At 55.7% G+C, this 19,846-nt stretch overlaps 1 protein-coding gene across 3 annotated transcripts in view; it reads left to right on the top strand.

Annotated features, from left to right (window-relative positions):
- TTC7B (tetratricopeptide repeat domain 7B) overlaps positions 1-19,846 on the top strand; it is a 238,285-nt gene that overhangs the window by 201,572 nt on the left and 16,867 nt on the right. For 2 of the 3 annotated variants that reach the window (XM_079912560.1, XM_079912558.1), the window contains one exon: positions 5,551-5,753. In XM_079912560.1, the coding sequence (XP_079768686.1) occupies positions 5,551-5,753 (203 nt within the window). Of the gene's footprint in view, positions 1-5,550; positions 5,754-5,852; positions 6,068-19,846 lie in introns of those variants that run through there. The other variant, XM_079912559.1, reaches the window with a different exon arrangement.

The following is a 19,846-nucleotide window of genomic DNA, read 5'->3' on the forward strand; positions in this document are numbered from 1 at the left end:
TCTGCACGGCGCACGACCCAAACAGCCCTGAGCCCAAGGCAGGCAATGGGAGCCGGTTCTCAGCCTTGCAGCCGACGTGAAGCAGGTGCTTGACAAGTGTCAGAAGAGTGAGTGAACGAGTGAGGAAACTGGGCCCCGTGCGGGGCTGTGGGTGCGTCCCGCTCCAGGTCCCCCTATCGGGAGCCCCCTTCACCACTGAGGAGGAAAGAGGCCCCGGACCTTGGCACTATAGCTCAGCCCTTTTCAGATCCCATCTTTAGCTTGGTTTGGCCAACGATTTCAGAAAGCCCTCTGCGCGAGGCACAACGCACAGGGGGGCGGACTTGATCCCGGCCCTCCAGGGACGTGACCTCTACAGGATAACACAAGTCACGGGAGCACGGGGCAGCCTGGGGTGAGGGACTTCCCAGAGCACGCAGGGCAGTGGAGGGGTGACGCACCCAGGCCTGTCTGGGGAAGTCGTGTGCAGGGTGGGGTTTGGGGGGACGTCATGTGCAGGGCGAGGTTTGCGGGAACCCAGGGTGAGGAGTGATGGGTCTGCAACAGTACAGGGAAGGCACTTTGGGCAGAAGAAACAGCACAGCCAAGGTGTGGAGGTGAGACCGTGAATGGAGCACGGAGGGAGTGAAAAGGTAGCAGGGTCCTAGTTTAGAACGGGAAGCAAAAACATCTGGGTTACATTCACCTGCAGTTGGGAACCATTGAGGGTTTGCAAGCGGGGGTGGGGTGGAGGGGTATTTCCAGCATTTTTCATAGTAACCTGGTAGCAAGGAGAAAGCAAGAGAGTCCAGAGAGGACAGCCAGAGCTTAGTCTGAGCTTCAGAAAGGGGTAGAAAGTGTCCGTGACCCTGCGTGGCACCTTACCTTTCATTAGAGGCTGTCAGCTGCCAGCGACCAGGACAGACTCTGTCCCTGTGACCTCTTCAGAGAGTGACCCTTCAGAGCCCGCCCCGCAGCGGGGGCTCTGACACTGCGCTGAACTGTGTTCTTGTTAGGAGCCGATCAGCTTTAAGTTCCCAGAGCCAGCTTCCTGCTCTGTTGCTGTTCCTTCGGTACAAGCTCTTATATCTCTTAATGAGCTCAAAAGGCCCTTTGTGGGGTTTTTTGTGTGTTTTTTGTTTTCACTTGAATTTAGCCCTTGGTGAAGGGGTCGGGGAGCATCACTTGCTGTGACTTCTCTGGCCTTTGACTCCTCATCGACCTGGGCCACAGAGACGGTTGCCTTCCCCTGACCCGCAAGCAGTGTCCATTAGTCTACAGTCTTTCCTTAAGCACCTACTAAGTGCTAGACCTGTGCTAAGGGGTGCAGAGGTGACGTGGCTGGAAGTTGCTCATAGTTTTAGTGGGAAAAGACAATACCGATCACATTTTTTGGAGGCTTTAGGGAAATAGTACACCTCTGTTTACGTCCTGAGTTCTGAGCCAGTTAAGAAAGAGACAGGGAGTGAGATGGAGATCACACTCCCAGCTTTGTGCCCAGGGAGGCTGAATCGGAGGATGCATCGTGACTCCTGGCCTCAGCTGGGCTCCCAGTGCATCACAGCTGATCGAATTCACCCGTCCCGAATTGCTGGCCTCGCTGTCGCAGGGGCAGAGCCCAGCATCATGCCCGCAGGAGCAAGCCGAGAATGCGGGCATTCAAGGCTCCAGGCTTCCACCCTCTTGGTTGAGACGCGGGCCAGCCTCAGGCCCCACCTGGCAGGTGAACAGGGCCAGAGAAGTTGATGGCCTTGCCCAAGGTCACACACAAGGCCCGGGCGCAGGGATCGAACCCTCCATGTTCCCCTGACACTGGCTGACCAACGGGGTACCCTAGAGTCCTGGTAGCAAGGAGAAGGAGGGCTTGAATAAGGCGGAGACAGTGCTGCCTCAGAGACCCGGAGAGGGGGCCAAACCAAGAGGGGAGGCCAGCTGTCCACTCTTAAGATCTCTTTGGAGGAAAGAGGCTCCACTGGGGAGAAATGGTTTGAAAATCACCCCAGCCCGTTGCGCCTGTGTCCTTCTGTTTGATCTTAAAACGGAGGGGTCAGGGAGCAGCGCAGGCCGTGCACTCGCCTGCCCCTCTGCCTCGGGAACGCAGATCTCAGCAGTGACGTGAGCCTGCCCCTACAACTTGGACAGCACGGCAAAGAAGTCCTCGGGGGTCTGGATCCTCTCTCCCACCTTCTCAATCATGACTCAGCTCAGCCCCCGTCGTCTGTTTCCTCATCACGAGGAGGGAGGAGAGGCACCAGACCTGTAGCCGAAGACACGGAACCAAGAAGACACTCGGTCCCGTGTTTGTTTTCACGGGGACCCCCACAGAACAGGGTGTCATCTACATTGTTGTGTTGGTGTTCAAGGCTCCCCCCCCCCACCCCCGCTGCAACATACACCTTGATTCTTGTTATAAAACCTCTGGGGACTTCCCTGGTGGTCCAGTGGCTGGGAGTCTGCCTTCCAATGCAGGGGATGCGGGTTCGATCCCTGGTCGGGGAACTGGGATTTCACATGCTGTGAGGCAACTAGGCCCGCACGCCGCAACTAGAGAGGAGCCCGCGCGCCGCAATGAAGAGCCTGCGTGCCGCAACTAAGCCCCGAAGCAGCCAAAAAACAAATAAATGAAAATAAAATAAAATAAAATTTAAAAATCAAAAGCAAAACAAAGCTCTGGAATCATTTCGTCCCCGCTCTCCCAAGTTGGCCTTTATTCCGGAGCGATCTAGATGGGAGGGGCCTGTGGCGTCTCACCCACCCACAGGCAGCCCTGGGACCTTGGAAATGAACACGAACTCACCCCCAAAGGGAAGCAAGTCAGGAGGCAGCATACAGTGGGAGGAACATTCTGTATTGCTGCCCCCGCAGCCGCCAGGCTCCGGAACCTGAAACTGCCAGATACACCCCGGACTCTTCTGGCGGGAGCTTGGAGAGAGTCGTGTTACTGGAAGACAGCGGGCAGCCCTGCGTGTCTATCTCCCAGGAGGGCAGGTTTTGCAGAGGCCCAGGCGGAAGGACAGACGCGTGTGGTCTCTGTTCCTACAGAGGCCCCGTGTGTAGTAGGTGCTCAGTAAGTACCTCAAGAGAGGAGTCTCGGAGGACGTGAGGCAGGCGCAGTGCCGGCCCGGCCACACTTAGAGCTCAGTTGTATGTGAGTGTCCGAGTTTCCAGGTCTGAGAGGCTGGGCCTCTCCCCGCAGGTCCCCGGGCCAGCCCATCACCTCTGCTCCCTGTTGAGGGGGACTGATGGCCAGAAGCACAGATGGGGTGCAGGGTGGGTCTGTACCTCCCCCGGGCTTGCTCATGGCCTGAGGAGTCAGTCACTGGTGTGACTATGGTCACCAGGGAAGTGAGGTGCTTAGGAGAGGGCCGTGCAGTGGCATCGACACTGACCACACCCTGCCCACCCAGAATTTCCAGTCTCCGCGCCTGAAGCTGGAGGTGGGGAGGTAGAAGGGTGGATGTCAGCAGAACGTGCTGTCCGGGGGCGTAGCCAGGACCCCTCACAAAATGTCTCTAGGGACACAGCCATCAGAGGGATACCCAGGCTGGGCTCCCCTTCCAGCTGGGGCGGTGGGACGGGGTCAGAGGTAGCTTCCGGGGGTGGTGGCCGTTGAGCTGGGCTTTAAAGGGGGTACAGGGGTGACACCATCAGGGCAGAGGCAAGAGAATAAACAAAAGCCCAGGGAAACAGCGGCGGCTTAACACGGCAGAGCCCGGGGGTGTAGGAAGCAATAGGAACACAGGTTAGTAGGGGTGGTAGAGACAGTCACCACGGGCTCCGGATGCCAGGCAAAGGGGTCTGGATGTTATCTGGGGGCAGGGGAGACACTGTTCTCTGTAGAGAGCTGAGAGCACAGCCGCAAAGCCACGCCTGCCTGTACCTTGCCCTGGGACCTCGGACAAATTGCTCAGCCTGTCTGTGCCGCAGTTTCCTCGTCTGTATAACGGGGATAGAATAATAGTACCTAGTGGATCACTGTGCAGACAAAAGCAGAAATGAGAGCACTTCTTTGCACAAAGCCCATGTTTGAGGATAATTAGCTACTGGTATCATTACTGTTACCGTTCATTCGTTCGCAACCATTTCTTGCGCTCTGACTGCCAGGCGCTCATCCGGTCGCTGGGGACTCAGCAGTGAATAGTGTGAAGGTGGTGGCTTATGTCCTAGAGGGGCCCCCCAGACAGTGAGTGAGACAGACAGGGTGAGCCTGGTATTGGCCGGAAGAGAAAGCAGGGAAAGGAACTGGGTCGTGCTGGGTCAGGACGGGGTAGGGGGAGCAGCAGTTTTAGGTGGGATGGTCAGCAGAAGCCTCTCAGAGGCCGTTCCGGGGAAGACTGAAGGGGGTGAGGGGTGCCCAGGAACGGAAGGAGCGCTTTGCAGCGGGGTGGTGACCCCACCGGAGCTCTGCCTGGGGAGGCTGGTCTGTCAGTGGCTGCGCGGGACAGAGGGGCTGGAGGAGAGACGGGAGGGGCGTGAGGGAAAAAGTCAACGTTTTCTGTTTCTTTGTATTGTGTTCTTCTATCATTCCTATTCTCGTGTGCCTTCCGTTATACACAATGTGTGCATATACACGTAACTTGGAGATATGGGCACAAAACCTCCTTCTCTGCCAGGAGTGGAGGCCAGCAGTCAGGGCAGGAGCAGGCGAGGAAGGGGCTGCCCGGGGGTAGGAGGAGGGGTCCGTGGGCCCGGAGCACAGCGGCCACCTGAGCGGGGCTCTGGGTGGTGGTCTTGACAGGTGTGGCTGAGGAGGGAGAGTCTTCCCACATCCAGCCAACGCAGGCCCTACATTGGAGAGGCGGTGGGGCCGTGACCTCAGGGCCCTAAGGAAATGAGGAATCTGAGCGGACCTGGGGATGGCTGGGGGCACGGGACGTGCATGATGGAAGCCAGGGCTGCAGAGCAATTAGGGACCCTCCACGGAGGCGTGGGAGACTTGAGACCTGAGATCGGAGGAGAGCTCATTTTCCTGCTTTTTGGAAAGCGATGGCTCGTCAGTGTTATACAGTTACTAGTCCCCCCGGTGCAGTGGCTTTCCCTGGTCGGTCCAGGGCAGGGTCTGATGGAGCAGTGATTTTATGTCGTGCCCATAGCAGCACCGCCTGCTGGCCTTGTCACACTTCCTGGCATCAGGGGAACCAGCCCGAGAGCAGAGCCGTTGCCCTGTGAGGGGCTGTGCCGCTCTGGTTTGCCTGTCCCTGGGTTCATCCAGCCCTTCTTCTGTGGCTGCCAGAGCTGAGGGCAGGTGTCCCTGGTGCGCCCTGAGGATGCGTGACCTCCGAATGGGGGGGGCAGGGCCCAGGCAGGCCTCACTCCCGTCTCATCGGTGGTGACAAGTGTCCCCTCCAAGGCCGCACGGCCTTGACTCGAGTGCCTGTGAACAGTGGGCGGGAAGGACCGTCAGCCCGCGGCTGTTTCCACGTGGGGTTGGGGGCTAGGCTGGCTGGCTCTGGGCCTGCGTATTCCAGGTGGGCCCCTGCCAGACTCCCGTGGTGGAGGGGAGGCGATGTCCCAGGGCCTCTGAAGGGCAGTGGCCCAGGACAGCATCTGCCTGTGCTCTCCTCCTCACAGCTGATGTCTACATCGGCATTGGGAAGCCGGCAGAAGCCACAGCCTGTACCCAAGAAGCTGCCAACCTCTTCCCGATGTCCCACAACGTCCTGTACATGCGAGGCCAGGTTGCCGAGCTCCGAGGAAACATCGAGGAGGCCCGGCGGTGGTACGAAGAGGCCTTATCCATAAGCCCCACCCACGTGAAAAGCATGCAGCGGCTGGTGAGTCTGAGCACTGGCGGGGCCTCCAGCCCTGGACCAGGGGTCCCCCGGGAAGCAGCACATAGTTCTTGACCCTCAAACCCTGTTCCTGTTCCAAAGGCCAGATGCACCTGGGCTGCCAGGCTGTCAAGGTGCATCAAGCCAGCGAGCGCCGTTTGGTTGTAGTTTACGCAAATGGAGCTCGTAGGAATCGGCAGCGCACAGCCTCAGCGACCCTGCCTGGGGGTCCTGATCAGTGTGAGAGGAGAGTTTTGAGTCAACGGTCTCCGGCCAGCAGTCCAAGCCACCTTGTGGCTCTGGGTTTAATAAAGACATATTTGTGGCCCTGGGCACTGTCATTGTCATCTTGGTCTCCGAGCTGCTTATAGCAGCCACCTTGGGGGTGTCCGCACCTTGGGGAGCCTTCAGTACAGAAGTCAGAGCACTTTACCTCCTGGGGGGCTCTCTTACCTTGAGGGAGCTGAGACCCCAGCCTGTCTCCGAGGCCACTGGCTAGTGGGAGCGTCCTGTCAGAGGACGGGGGCAGCCCTACTGTGCCCAGAGGACCCAGGTAAGTCACCACAGCGTCCACACTGCATACGGGTGTGGTGGCTCTGAAGCCGCACATGCCCCTCCTCTGGGTGCCCGGCCAGGAGCCCGGGGCTGCCCCACTGCTCCCCTCCCTTCCTTGCGGGGGAGTTGGCCACCTGACCACTTCGGTTTCAGTTGGGCGGGGTCAATTAGACCACTCACACGTGGGGCACAGCGTCTGCCCAGGAGCCGCCCGTCTGCTGTCCCCTTCCTGCGAGAGTCTGGATGGAGACTTGGAGATGAACCGGGTCCAGGGAGCGGGTGAAAAGCTGCTTTCTCTGGGCCTGTCGGCCAGACTTAGCTTCTGAATTTGTATTTCATTCTCAGCGGTAGGACATCTCTGATTTCATGAGCCACAGGAAGGGAAAAGCCCGTAATGCAGCCGAGGTGACCTTCAGGTGGGCAGCCCTCGGGAGCCCAGCGTGTATGATCAGGGGGGTGTGACGTGGAGGAACGGGCATCGGACAAGGTGTCCAGGGACAGAATTCTGGCCCTGCCGTGTCACTCGCTCGCTCTCTGACTTTGGGGAAAGCCCATAAGCTCTCCGCACTCGGTTTCCTTGCTGTAAAATGAAAATATTCAACTAGATAGGCTCTGAGTTTCTGTCCAGTGCTAAGAGGATACGGTTTTGTAACCAATAAGTAAAATGTTCTCCAGAGGGTCCCAAAGGCTTTGTTCTCTCACCATTGCTCACAGTAACATCACAAAATGTAGATGGAGCTGAGCAGTAACTAGTGGTTTTCAGCAGAAGAGGGCCCAGGTGCCCAGCATTAGGAACCATGGGAAACGTATGCTTCTGAGCCAGATCTGGGTTCAAACTCAGCCCTGTCCCTGCCCCCGGGACACCTTGGGCTAGTCACTTAACCTCTAAGAGCCTCGGTGTTTCTGTGCATTGAGCTGTTCCTTACCCAGTTCATTTGTGAGAACAACATGAAATGGTTTACATAACGAGTCCAGCAGAGCTCCTGGCACCTAGTAGGTGCTCATTAAATAGAAAACTGAAGACAATCATTTTCAGTTTTAAAAATAAATCAGACCTTGTAATAATTACAATCATTTAATTTTCAACTTCCCTTTATGAGCATTTTGTAGTTCAATACAGCTTTATAAATAATTTTACGTATTATCCAAACATTAGTTTGTTTGGTTAAAAATATTCCATGGCTTTTCATTTTTGTCTCACTATTGTAAGAGGAATCTGTAAAGAGCTTTTGAGATCTCCCTGCTTTTGCTGAAGTATCACAGAAGAGGTATAATCAACACTGAGTACCCAGCCTTTTTATTAAAAAGAGGCAGCGTGTTTCTACCCTGGGGCCTATGAATTATTCAGAGAAGTATTTCTTGTTCGTCCCCAAGGGGAACACATGAGACAAAAGATCAAATAGGAAAATCGCACCGGGAAAGTTTTCTGTTTCACCTTTGGAGCTTGTCAAGACACCTGAGCTCCCTGCCAAATGCCAGACGCTTTCCTTTCTGAAAGGAGCAGCAGTGGGCCCAGCGGAGGAGAGCCGGTGAGCGAGGGCCGGGTGATGGAGGGGCCTTGCCTGTTGGATCCAGGGCAACGACCGAGCCTTCTCTGGCCTGGAGACATTAGCTGCCTTGGAGGTTTCAACAGGAGAAAATTGCGATAATAATAAACTCTTAAACTTCTCCACGCATCCTGATACATTCAAAAACTATCTAGACTGGAGGCAGATTGAGTCCGACAGGCCTACAAATTTGAGGAGTTCAGATTCTCGTGGTCCGAAACTGCCCAGTGACTGTGCTTGTTGTGGGTCCCAAAGGGTGGCTCGGCCAGTTCCTTCTTGGTGGCCTCATAAATGATGCCCGCTGGCCTGCGTCCTCCCAGCCACAGGCACAGCTGGCGGGAGCCCCGCGGCAGCCAAGGTCAGCTTCCCCTCCCACCGGTACTGCCGACTCTCCTGGTGCCCACGGAGGGGCAGCCCCTGGAACCCAGGCCCCCAGCCCTGAAACATCACAGCCCTGTCTTTCCTGCCTCCCACCCCAGCGGCACAGGAAAGCTCTGTTTCTTTGGCTCACCCTCTTGGTGCATAAAGAGGCATAATCTTAGCCCCAGACACAGACGAAGCACGGGAAGGGAAACCTCTTATTGAGTCACAGAAGGTCCTGCCTCTACCCTCGTGGCAGCCAGACTGCTTTGCAAGCCCCTAAGTGAAGACGAATTGTCAGCAGGGAGATCAGAGGCCGCCTTTTTCCCAGGTGACGTCCAAGGGAAGAGTCGGGGGCTCTAGACTTACGGGGCAGAGGAGGCGGAAACAGATGTGAGCGTTGGCACCTGCCTGGCTCTCAGGAGTGGGGTGCGCAAGTGACAGGGTGGGCCGAGGAGGCCTGGCCGCAAGGCCACGGCGAGGGTCAGAGGTCAGACTAGAAGGAGTTTGAAGGACCTGAGCGCAGCAGCGAGCACCATCCCAAAGAACCAGCCAAGGGGCTTCCAAGGGAAGGAACCGACTGCGGGCAGATTGCAGGTCATGGAAAAAGCCCAGAGGATGGAAAGTGCGTCTGCGTCAGCCCTGGTGCTCAGAGAGGAAGGAGAGGGGCCAAGGGGCAGTCGGAGGGAGCCAATTTGAAGGAAGGAAGCCACGTTGTGTGTCACAGGTGGAGACCAGGGGCTGACGGTGGCCACGGAGAACAGTCGGGGCGCGAGCTTGTTCCCTGAGGAACGATTGTTTGCTACCTTCTAGGGCGGGTTAGTGGGAGGATGTGCCACCGCCCAGCCCAGCTCGCAGGAGAGGCACGATTTCAGAGAAATGCAAACACATTAATATTGTTAAAAAGCAATAACGACTTGGAGGCAGATGGTATTCATTAAAGTATTAAATGTATTAAAGTTAATACAAGGTCCGACTTGACAACAGAAATGTAAATTAAACCCCAGTGAAAACTGACAGTTTTCTAATAGTTTCAGCCTTCACAGATGTGTTTAAATTCACATACAGGGCAAAGAAAGAAGAGAAATAATGTGTTTAATATTAATAATGAGTTAGCACAAGACAAGAGAGCTGAGTGTGGGCAGATAGTAAGGGAGCGGTGAGCTGACGGGATAAGGAATTACAAAGTGATGTTGTTGACAAGGGGAGGGAATCATAGAGTGATCAGACTTCTTTCCAGAAAATCTAAAGGCATATGTTCATATCTTTTTTGCATAAGTATATAACTTTACATACATTTGCATGCCGTGGTAAAAAGCCTTTCACTCCCAGGACCTGAGATAAATTAATGAAACATAGAGCAACTGTTTCCACACCAGTAACCCTGTGCTCAGGAGGAGGGGGTAGAGGAGGGAAAGGGGGCTCACGGCGGACTAAGGGCAGAGGAACGGCCTCTGGGTGATACCACCCAGGCCAAGGACAGGCACGGACTCAGGGTAGACAGGGACACGATGACCAGGATAGGGACAGGCTCTGCAAACAGGGCCACCCGCTTGCCCTCTGATAACGTCGCCCTAGGCTCCCGAGGGCTGTGTGTGAGATGGGAGGGTAAGAAAGGAACAGAGGGGCTTCCCTGGTGGTGCAGTGGTTGAGAGTCCGCCTGCCGATTCAGGGGACACGGGTTCGTGCCCCGATCCGGGAAGATCCCACATGCCGCGGAGTGGCTAGGCCCGTGAGCCATGGCCGCTGAGCTTGCGCGTCCGGAGCCTGTGCTCCGCAACGGGAGAGGCCACAATAGTGAGAGGCCCGCGTACCGCAAAAAAAAAAAAAAAAAGAAAGGAACAGAGAGAGCCTTCAAGAGGGAGATGAACGTGGAAGGAAGCCAGAAAGGCTGTGTGCGGGGAGATGATGTTGGTGAGACTAGAGGGGAAAATACTGCTGAGAAAGTAACTTATCCTGGAGCACATCACCAATGAACTCGACAGGTCGAAAAGAGGTGTGAAACAGAAGCAGATGGTGGGGGTCGCCCAGGGCATGCTGGAGGCCGGGGCCGCAGGAGAGGGAGACAGGCGTGCTCTGCTCGGGCGGTTTTGGGGAGGGTGTGAGCTGGAGAGGGGCTGGGCCCAAAGGGCCCTGCTTGTGCCCCACCCCTGCCCTGCAGGGAAGGAAGAGGACTGACTTGTCCCCAAGGGATGGGCCTCCAGCTACGGCAAGATGAGGGTCTCTCAGAGCTAATGCCGAAGCGGGGAGAAACCAGAGGGGAAGCACCAGGGACCACGGCCTTGAATGTCGAAGGTCCCACGACAAGGCTGGACACCCGGACAGGGACAGAGGCCATCCATCCTTCAAAGGAGGGTAGCTAGGAGACCGGGGGCGGGTGGTGTGAATTTCACCCGCTCTGCCACAGGAAGTAGTGAGAAAGGCCTACTGGTGGAGCACCCCAAAGAAAGGGGAGGACGATGGGGAAGAGGGACCATCGGAGGCCAGGGGTCAGGCCCCAGAGGTCCTCCCAGGAGTGGGGCGGAGGCCTCCCTGCCTCAGCCTGAGGGCCCCGTGATGGTGGGTTGTATGAATAGCTTGGCAAGGACCCCCAGGGAGGCTGCAGGGGGTTCCTGCTCAGTGGAAAGACACTTTGGGGGCTCTTGTAGGTGGCCAGTTGAATAATAGAATAGACTTTTTGTTTGGGGCATGAAGGGTCCAAAAGTGCTGGCTGACCTCTGTGGATGAGGCGTGAAACACGCCTCACCCCACACCTCAGTTCAATCCAGACAGCTCCAGGCTAAAGATTTCAGCACAGGTGTCTTCGAGGGTCTCCTCCGTGATCTTACATTTTCAGAAACATCAGAAATCTGTAGTGACATCAAGTGTGAGAACTTCAGAACAGGTGCTGCAGTTCTGTTCCGGGAGCACGTTAGTAGCAAAGGCTGGCAGAGAACGGCCGCGCTGTCGGAAATGTGCATCCTGTTATGAAATACCCGGAGGCACGCCACGTCGGCGGGAGGTCTGGAAGGAGGACCTGAAATGCGCGGTGCGGGGGACAAGTCTTCTGGATGGTTACTTCATTTTAAGTTGTGTTCGCAGCTCTAAAGTTTGAGCCGGAAGCATCCGAACAAGGCTAATGACATTGCTCGGAGACGGCGGCAGCTCTTCTGAAGTTCAAAGAGGGACCTGAAGTCGGAGCTTTCTTTAAACTGTCCTCAAGCTTACACGCGCGTCTACTGTGCGAAAATACTTCATCCCATTGCGCGTGACGAGCCAGAAGGGTGGCAGGCAGGGCAGGTCTGAATCAAGGGAAAGAGGTGACTCCGGCTTGCCTGACGCAGCTTGCACTGCTAAATTATGAAACTGTGGTGTTTTTCTCTCTCTCCCTCTTTTAAAGTGTTTCATGAGACTTGGAGGAAATAGCTTGCGTCTATTTTATGATTTAGAAGCACGTTTTCCAGTTGATGCCCCTATTGGAGGAGAGATGCAGCATGGAGTCGTGAAATTTTCAGGGTGATTCCAGAGGCGGCAACTGTCTGTGTATCTGTCTAGCTTATCCATCAGTTTAGTAAGGGGTACCCAGGGCCCAGGGCCCAGACAGGGCAGGGCTCCGCATCTTTCCCTTGGAGAAGCCAGTCTTAAAGAAGGGAACTTTGATCCTTCCTGTTACTCTGGATAAGACCCAGGTACAATTAAGGTAATGAAGCCGAATGGAGATACCCTTCCCCTTGCAAATGCTGATCTTGAGAAACGGATCTCTTTCATCGAAAGTATCGATTTCTCTCTGTACATAGAAAGAATGATTGGCAGGGAACAAAACACTACCATCGTCTAGTGAGAAGCCTTCTCATCTATTAATTGTATTTCATTTACTTCCAGGATTTTTAAAATGCTTTTAAACATAAGGAGAACAATTATTTTCTTTAAAGGAAGACTACTGAAATATTTAGATGTCCACCTTTCCTACTCATCTGTGTGCTGTTGACAATACTCTTTGAAAAGTGTACAGGCCTTAACTTCTGTACTGTCTTTACTGACAGTATTTGGGACTCAAACTAACAGAGGAGAGGAAACAGCAGGGCCTTCTACCAGATGCTTAGCCCCTGTTCCTCACTCCGGCTTCCCTCCCGTCCCTTAATGGTACACACTGCCTCTGAGCAACATTGACAGCTTCAGGCCCTTCCAAGAATTTTTCTTTTTTTAATAGATTTATTTATTTATTTTTGGCTGCGTTGGGTCTTCGTTGCTGCGCGCGGGCTCTCTCTAGTTGCAGTGAGCCGGGGCTGCTCTTCGTTGCGGTGCACGGGCTTCTTATTGCGGCGGCTTCTCTTGTTGTGGAGCACGGGCTCTAGGTGTGCGGGCTTCAGTAGTTGTGGCACGCAGGCTCGGTTGTTGTGGCTCTCAGTCTCTAGAGCGCAGGCTCAGTAGTTGTGGCGCACGGGCTTAGTTGCTCCTCGGCATGTGAGATCTTCTCCGACCAGGGCTCGAACCCATGTCCCCTGCATTGGCAGGCAGATTCTTAACCACTGTGCCACCAGGGAAGTCCCCCCAAAATTATTAATAATTGGCACGAATATAACCTTAACCTCAAAAGAGAAATGTAAAACCTCATTCGCCGTATCTGATGTTTATTCTTGCCGTATGAAATATGAAATAGAGAATTTCATTTTTACTGATGGGGACGCTGCCCTTGGTGACCTGCCCTAGGTCATATTTCAAGTTAGGAGCAGAGGCAGGACAAGAAGGTAGAGTCACTTAAGAGTCTCCAGCTTGAACGATAGGACAGCACAGAGGTTGAGAGCATGGCACTGGAGCCAACCCACCTGCGTCCCAGCTTTGTCACTTACCAACTGTGTGGCCTGAGATACGTCCCTTAATCCTTCTGTACTTCCATTTTCTCAGCTATAAAATGGGGGTAATAATGGTGATCCCCTGGCGGTGTGATTTTGCGGGTTAAGTGAGTCACACAGGCTGCCTAGCCCTCCATAAGCACTAGCTATGAGCGTTGCTACCAGTCTCCATAATTGAGGTCCCACCTGCCCGTGGTGGAAGCCTCTCTGCCTCGATTTGACAGGGAGTTCCTTTCTGAAGGAACTGACCATGGGTGTGGCTTTCCTCCTGAACCAAATTTCAGCAGTTGGAGGAGCTGAAATAAGAATATATCATGGGGCTTCCCTGGTGGCGCAGTGGTTGAGAGTCCGCCTGCTGATGCAGGGGTTCGTGCCCCGGTCCGGGAAGATCCCACATGTCGCGGAGCGGCTGGGCCCGTGAGCCATGGCCACTGAGCCTGCGCGTCTGGAGCCTGTGCTCCGCAACGGGAGAGGCCACAACAGTGAGAGGCCCGCGTACCGCAAAAAAAGAAAAAAAAAAAAAGAATATATCGTGGCACGTGCTTGGCCGAGAGCATGGTATTACACTTTCCTTTTTAAGTATTACTTTCTGACTGTTTCTGTTGAGCCTGTAGCCCTAGTTATCCAGGCTGAAAGGAGTCAGGGAACGGTGGAGGCCCCAGCTGGCCTGACTTGTTGTCAGGTAGAGGCGGAAAGCATCTCTTCTGACTGGGTTCAGGGGGAGGCCCAGCTGGGCCAGACCAGGGCTGCTGTGGAAGATGGGTGCCCCCATGGCCAGGGTGGGGTGGGCCCTCGGCCTGTGGGCAGGGGCGGTCAGGTACCAGGCATCAGCCTGGGCGGCCGGAAGGGCAGAGCCTGGCGTGGAGCCCGGCTCAGGAGTCACTGCCTCTGAGAAGCGTTTCTTGGCCCCCTACCTACCTACCCTGACAGAGGGGCCCTCAGCCCCTTGACCTCCCTCCCTGGAAGCACCGGTTGAACCAACGCGGACTTGTTTGCTCATGGGTCTGTCTGCTCCTTGGGGGAAGGCGCCCTGCCTGAGGCAGCCCAGTGACTGCGTAGACCAGGGGTGGCCGGCCGGCGTGGGGCGGGTGGGCTGGGGAGGAGGGAGGGGGAGAACAACTACAGGCGACGGTGAACTTGACAGATGTCATTACTCCCCGTTTATGAGTGAAGCCCCCCAAAGCCTGGGTGCTAATTCCCTTGCACAGACCGAGCAGCTCTCGTGGGAACATGCTGGCTCCGCCGGGCAGGTTTACTTGCTCTTTGTGGCTCCGCCTCTGCACAAAGTCCCATCGACCACGAGGACAGGAAATGACACTGAGGTGGGACTGGAGACCGTGGAGGCCCGGACAGGGCTAATTAATGCACCTCCCGGGGCAGCGGGATCTCAGAGAGGACTTGCTGGGCTGCCAGGCAGGGCTCCCGTCAGGTGTGTCAGCTTAGTGGTTACCTGTGGACCTGCTCCAGGGGCTGAACATGACAGAAGGCTGGAGGGGCAGCCCTCTGTTCAGGGGCCCCGGGAGGGGCGCGGTGACGACCCCTCTCAAGTTCAGACACTCTGTCCTGTTGTCCCCAAGCACATTCTTCTGTGTCAGACCCTGAACCCCATTTGGGGAGCATGGTGGTCACCATCCTTAGACCACAGACGGCCGTGGGACGTACTGGAGTCCACAGGGGCGAGGCCCGGGCCGAGGGCGGGCAGGCGCCCCCGTGCAGCTGTCTGCCGGGCCTGCGAGGCTCTCTCAGTCCCGTCGGGGAGGGTCACCTCTAAGAAACGGACTCACCTGACCACACCCACGAGAGACCTAGTTCCAGACCAGAGATCAAAATGGTAATGTAAAAAGAATCCACCATTCCTTGGTCGAAGCCCCTGTGCTCTGTTTCCCCGCTCCCCAGAGGAGCTCACCTGCCAAGCTAGATGCCAGGCGCCAAGGCCTGACTCAGACTCAAGTGCTGGGGAGGCTGCAATGGCCACCCCGGGCGGCCGGGGGCACCGAGGCAGACGTGTTGGCGTGGCAGCCGCCGAGGGGTTGGAGTTGCGTGGACCCCGGCAGCACCCCTCCTCCGCCACGCAGAGCTTCTTCCTGGGCCAGAGCGCTCCCACCTGTTGCCTCCCCTGTAGGCCAGAGCCTCCCTGCTAATGTCCTGTGGCTACAGGTGAGCCAGGAAAGGGCTAGCCTCAGCCCCGTGTGCCACGCAAGTATCATTCAACATCATCTCCCGTCTGAAAACAACGGACGTCCAAACCCCACTCCCTCAGGCCAGGTGAATTCTCTTGTAGTGGACTTCCTGTTGGTCACCCCCAAGCCATCTCTCCCCAAGGACGATCTTTTGTCCCTTGGTTGTGACTCGGGACACACCCTCAGCCCTTCCTCCTGGTTCCCTCCATAGATTGTGAGCCTGGCGTCCCGTTCAGGACGAGACCACCTTCTGCTCTTGGTCCCAGACTGAGGGAGCCTCTTCTTTTGCCCCTGACCCCCACCCCAAACCCAGATGAAAGCAGCTTCCTTATTTCCACAGCACCAAGATACCTTCTCTGCTCTCACATCTTGCTTGGGTTGGGGAGGGGTGTCTTCCGAGGAAGGGAGGGAGAGGCCACATTGCCCTAACTGGCTTTGCAGAGCACCTGCACCCGTCTTTGGGAGGGAGGTGACAGCAGTGGCAGAAACAGTCAAAGAGCGAGTCTGCCGAAGCGGATCAGGGGAGCGAACCCAGCAGAGAGGACCTTTGAGTGGGGACGGGTGTGGCGGGTATTGGGAATGACTTGAGGGAAGAAGCAGGTAATTGAAAGGTTTTACGACACAAGCTATGTCTTCACATCATTTTGAAACTGTGTGCTTCTGGCTTGTTGGGAACGTGTGTCCTTGTTGGAGCAAAAGGAGTGTCGCCTGGGAATCCGGAACGTGTGCTGTACGTCCGCATGACTCCTGTGTGACTTGGGGCCCTTGTTCCCGCCACCCCCCGCCCCCGCCAGAAACCCTCCCACCCCAAACAGCATCAGTCGGTGCAGGGATGTTCTCTGCAGACATTTTCTGCTTGATGATTGGGTCCATCCTCCCACTGCAGCATTTTCTGGGTGCTGGCCAGGGAGCCGTGGCATCGGGCCACCCCTGCGTTCCCTGAGGACTGAAATCACAGACCCAGAAGCAACACAGACCCAGGGCAGGCTCTGAAATGCAAGCCGTGTCACTAGGCTTTCCTTTGCTGCAGCTTAAGGGAAAAAATGAATTCTGTGTTTATTCCTCTTTTGTTTTGGAGTCTTAGATGACTAATTACAGGCAGAGTGGTTCAGTGTCTCATTAGTAATGATGATCTAAAATTATTTAAAATCTGACATACTCTACCCAAACCATTTATTCTTAGAAATTCTGCCCCATTATTCCAGGACGATTTGACGGTTCGCTTCCACTGCTTTCCTGCCTTTCCACAGTTATTGCTCCCTAGCTTGGATTAGGAATTTGATCCAGATTTTTTCACTTACCAGGGCCCTTCTGTGTTCTCAGATCCCGGTCCCTAATCCCCTCTCCTTATTTCAGGCCTCCCGGGATTTTAGCCCTGCTGCTTAACTTGGATTCCTCAGCTCCCTCCGCCCCCGCACAGCCTGCCTCTGAACTCAGCCAGAGGGCGTAGCTGCCACCATTTTCTCATGGTGGCATTTGGAGCCACTCGGGCTGGCAGCCTCCGACCCGTCTCGTGCCTGAATTGCTTCCCCATCATTTGGGGCTGGTCCCAGAGACGCCCCTGCTGGTGTTTCTGGGCTCTCTCTGGGCCATGTCTCTCTCATGTGTTGTCCGGACCTTCTGACAGTCTGAGCTTAAAACTCTTCAGCCCAGAGGTCTAGGGAGGACCTCCTGTGAGAAGTCTCCCCCAGGCACTGCTTCTGGTTTTCCTTCACCGATATCAAGGATGAGGGCCTAGGGTGGACAGGTGGCAGATGAAAGCCTTTGGACCTGATGCTCCCCAGACAGTTGAAAGCAGTCCGGGATTTAGAACAACAATGGAATTCCCTAATCTAAGCGTCCCCTTTCACAATTGGGGAAGCTGAGACAGACAGGGGAAGGGACTTGCCAAGGGCACAGCACTGAGTGGCAGACCCACCAGGAATCCTGATTCCATCACTTTTGAAGGTTTCATGCCCACTTTCCTTATCTGTAAAACGGGATAACAGCACTTGCCTTCTTGGGTTGGGGGGTGGGGTGAAAGGCATCAGCTCTCTGGACCCCTCCAGGGTGACCCTGGCCCCAGAGAACTCTGCCCCTTGCTCTGGTGGGAGGAGTGGAATTTCTCACCATCTTCTGGGGATTGGAGGGCTTGACTCTGTGACTTGACAGTCAAGCAGCAACTGCTGAGCCTGTCTCCCTTCTCTTTTGCTCTCAACTGCAGTGAAGTCTCTGTCTTTCCTCTTGCCTCTCACCTTGCCCAGAGGGGTCTCTCCCTGCTGTGTAGCATCCCCGCTCACAGCTGCCCGGACCCTGGATATGCCTGAATCGACAGCTTCAGCACTGATTTAGGAGCCCAGGCACATGCAGAAAAGTTTCTGGGTTAGCCTTTGGTGTCCCTCCTGTTACCAAGGGGGTGGGGTGGTGGTGAAGGATTGCTTTAGGAGGAAGGAATGCCAAATGCACCAATGACGAAATACCAAGAATCACCAGGTTTCAGGCTCTGGAAAGGTCATTACTTGGATCCAGATGTGCAGAAGCCTCCTCTGGGGCCTGTCATCGCAGACCCCTTGCTCTTAGAAACCTGCTGACCAAGGAGGGGTACAAGGTGTGCAGGGGCTCCACGCTGGGGTATTTGGTGAGAAGGCTGCCCGGGGTCCGGAGGTGACCTTACCCCAATGTGCCTCCAAGGAAGGCCTCAGCTGCCTCCTGGGAAGAGAAGAGAACTGCGGTCTGAGAGACCCCCCACTAGCTCTCAGATCTGGGCCTCGGTGTCCAGAAAGCCCAAGACTCCAAGAGTTTGGGAACGCCCTTTGCGAGCTCCTCAGCTCGACGGCTCCTCCGCCAAGGTTCCCGGGACTCCAAGCACTTCGCCCCGTGGTTACTTTGCCCCTTCACTTCCCGCCAGGTCCACTGACTGTGCCGCGGTCCCTCTCGTCCCTCCTCCAGGCTGCGTGCTCCCTCCACCTTCCTCATCTGCTTGGTGTTTACATAACACCTGTCTCTTAAAATGCCTTCGCAGGTGTTGTTTCTTTTCAAGCCTCTCAGAACATCAGCTAGTCGCCCAGAAGGCGTGTAAAGCCGCAAAGGACTCAGTATTTGAGCCCCTGCTCCGTGTCAGGGGCTGTTCTAGCTTTACCTAGACTCCGATGGTGTCTGACAGTCAAGGCGGCCTTGGTTCTCGAGAAAAATGTGAACTGTCCCCTCTTGATGTCTCCTGGAGACCTGATTCTCCGGCCAGCTGGCAGCCTCCCGGGTTGGGGGGGCGGGGTTGGGAGGGGGATAACCCAAGCTGATAACAGCAGTGATTGTTTCTCCAAGGAATCCTGGACACACACACACTCAGCCTGGGATCTGGCCTTGCCGAGAGGTCAGTCTTGATTAGATCCGAAATTGAAATGCTGGCTGATGTCCTTCCAAATGAAGCAGAAACTGCTGGCCCAGCCCCACGGGGGAAGCTGTGGGGTACGATGCTGTGTCTTTCTTCATAAACAAAGGCGTGAAGCAGGCCTGTTGTGGAAAACGGCCCCTCCCCTGTAGGGACCCGGGTCCCCGCAGGTTCTCTCTGATCCTCCACGTCCGGGCAGCGGGCATCCGGGCAGATGCAGGAGGCTAGAATCAAAGTGCCAACAAGCGATCCCCGTGGGGACCTTGCAGAACAAGCGAGAAGCAAAATCTGCTTCTTCCTAAGGACAAACATGCATTTTTCCAGGCCTTTCAAAGCCGGGCAGGTCAACGGAGTTATACCTGGCTCTCTAATTAGGACTCCCACAAGCTGTTAGGTTCTGTACCTGCTGCCTGGTGTCTTACACAAAGGGGACGAATCTGCTCCTGCCTCTGGAATGATTAAAGCTGCAATCCCATCCTCCTTGCTGCCAGCAGCCCCTCCAGTCACCCCCGACCACCGTGCACCCACCCACGAGTATGACAGGACGCAGCCCGGTGTACAAGGAAGTTGGCTTTAGGGAAATCCAGGCTTAGGAGGCCATGTTGCCCAACGATCCTTTGGAGACTGAACGGGAGAAGACAAAGGCCAGATGTCGGAGGCGTTATGAGGGCGTTTCAACGATGCCTTAAGCTTCCCCGAGTCAAGTTGCTTGATGACAGAAGAAAACGGGCCTCTTTTCTCCCCTTCTGTCCTCGATCCTGGAGAAAACAGTATTTTTGTGCTGACCCCGCCCAGCCATCAAGGTAACACGTGCTTTGGCCGACGGGGTGCACGCGTTTCAGGGCACCAGCATCGCCTGCCTTTCTTGCCCCTCTCTGCTCTCGTTGGGGGCGAGGAGCTCAGGGCTCCTGCCAATTAGAGGACGCAGACGGTGCCTGCGGGGCCGGTGGGCCGCTCTGTTCCCGGCTTCCCAGCTCCGCCTACAGTGACGTCCGGTGAACTCAGCCGCGGAGGGAGTATTTATACCACGGAAAGTGGCAAATGCTACGCATCCGGGTTTTTTCTTTCGGAGCAACTTTACCGGCACACGGCTGGACTCCGATCCAGATGGTTTAGTGGTGGGGAGGGAGGCAGAGGAGAAGGGGGAGCAGTGGACATCGGCAAAGAAGAGCACAGGTGTCCCTGAGTCAGGACTTGCGGGCGCAGGGTGCTTGGGGCACAGATGCAGTGGAGCTCACCTCACCACTCTCCACAG

The sequence above is a fragment of the Stenella coeruleoalba genome (genome assembly GCF_951394435.1).
Source record: "Stenella coeruleoalba genome assembly, chromosome: 2".
Lineage (NCBI taxonomy): Eukaryota > Metazoa > Chordata > Mammalia > Artiodactyla > Delphinidae > Stenella > Stenella coeruleoalba.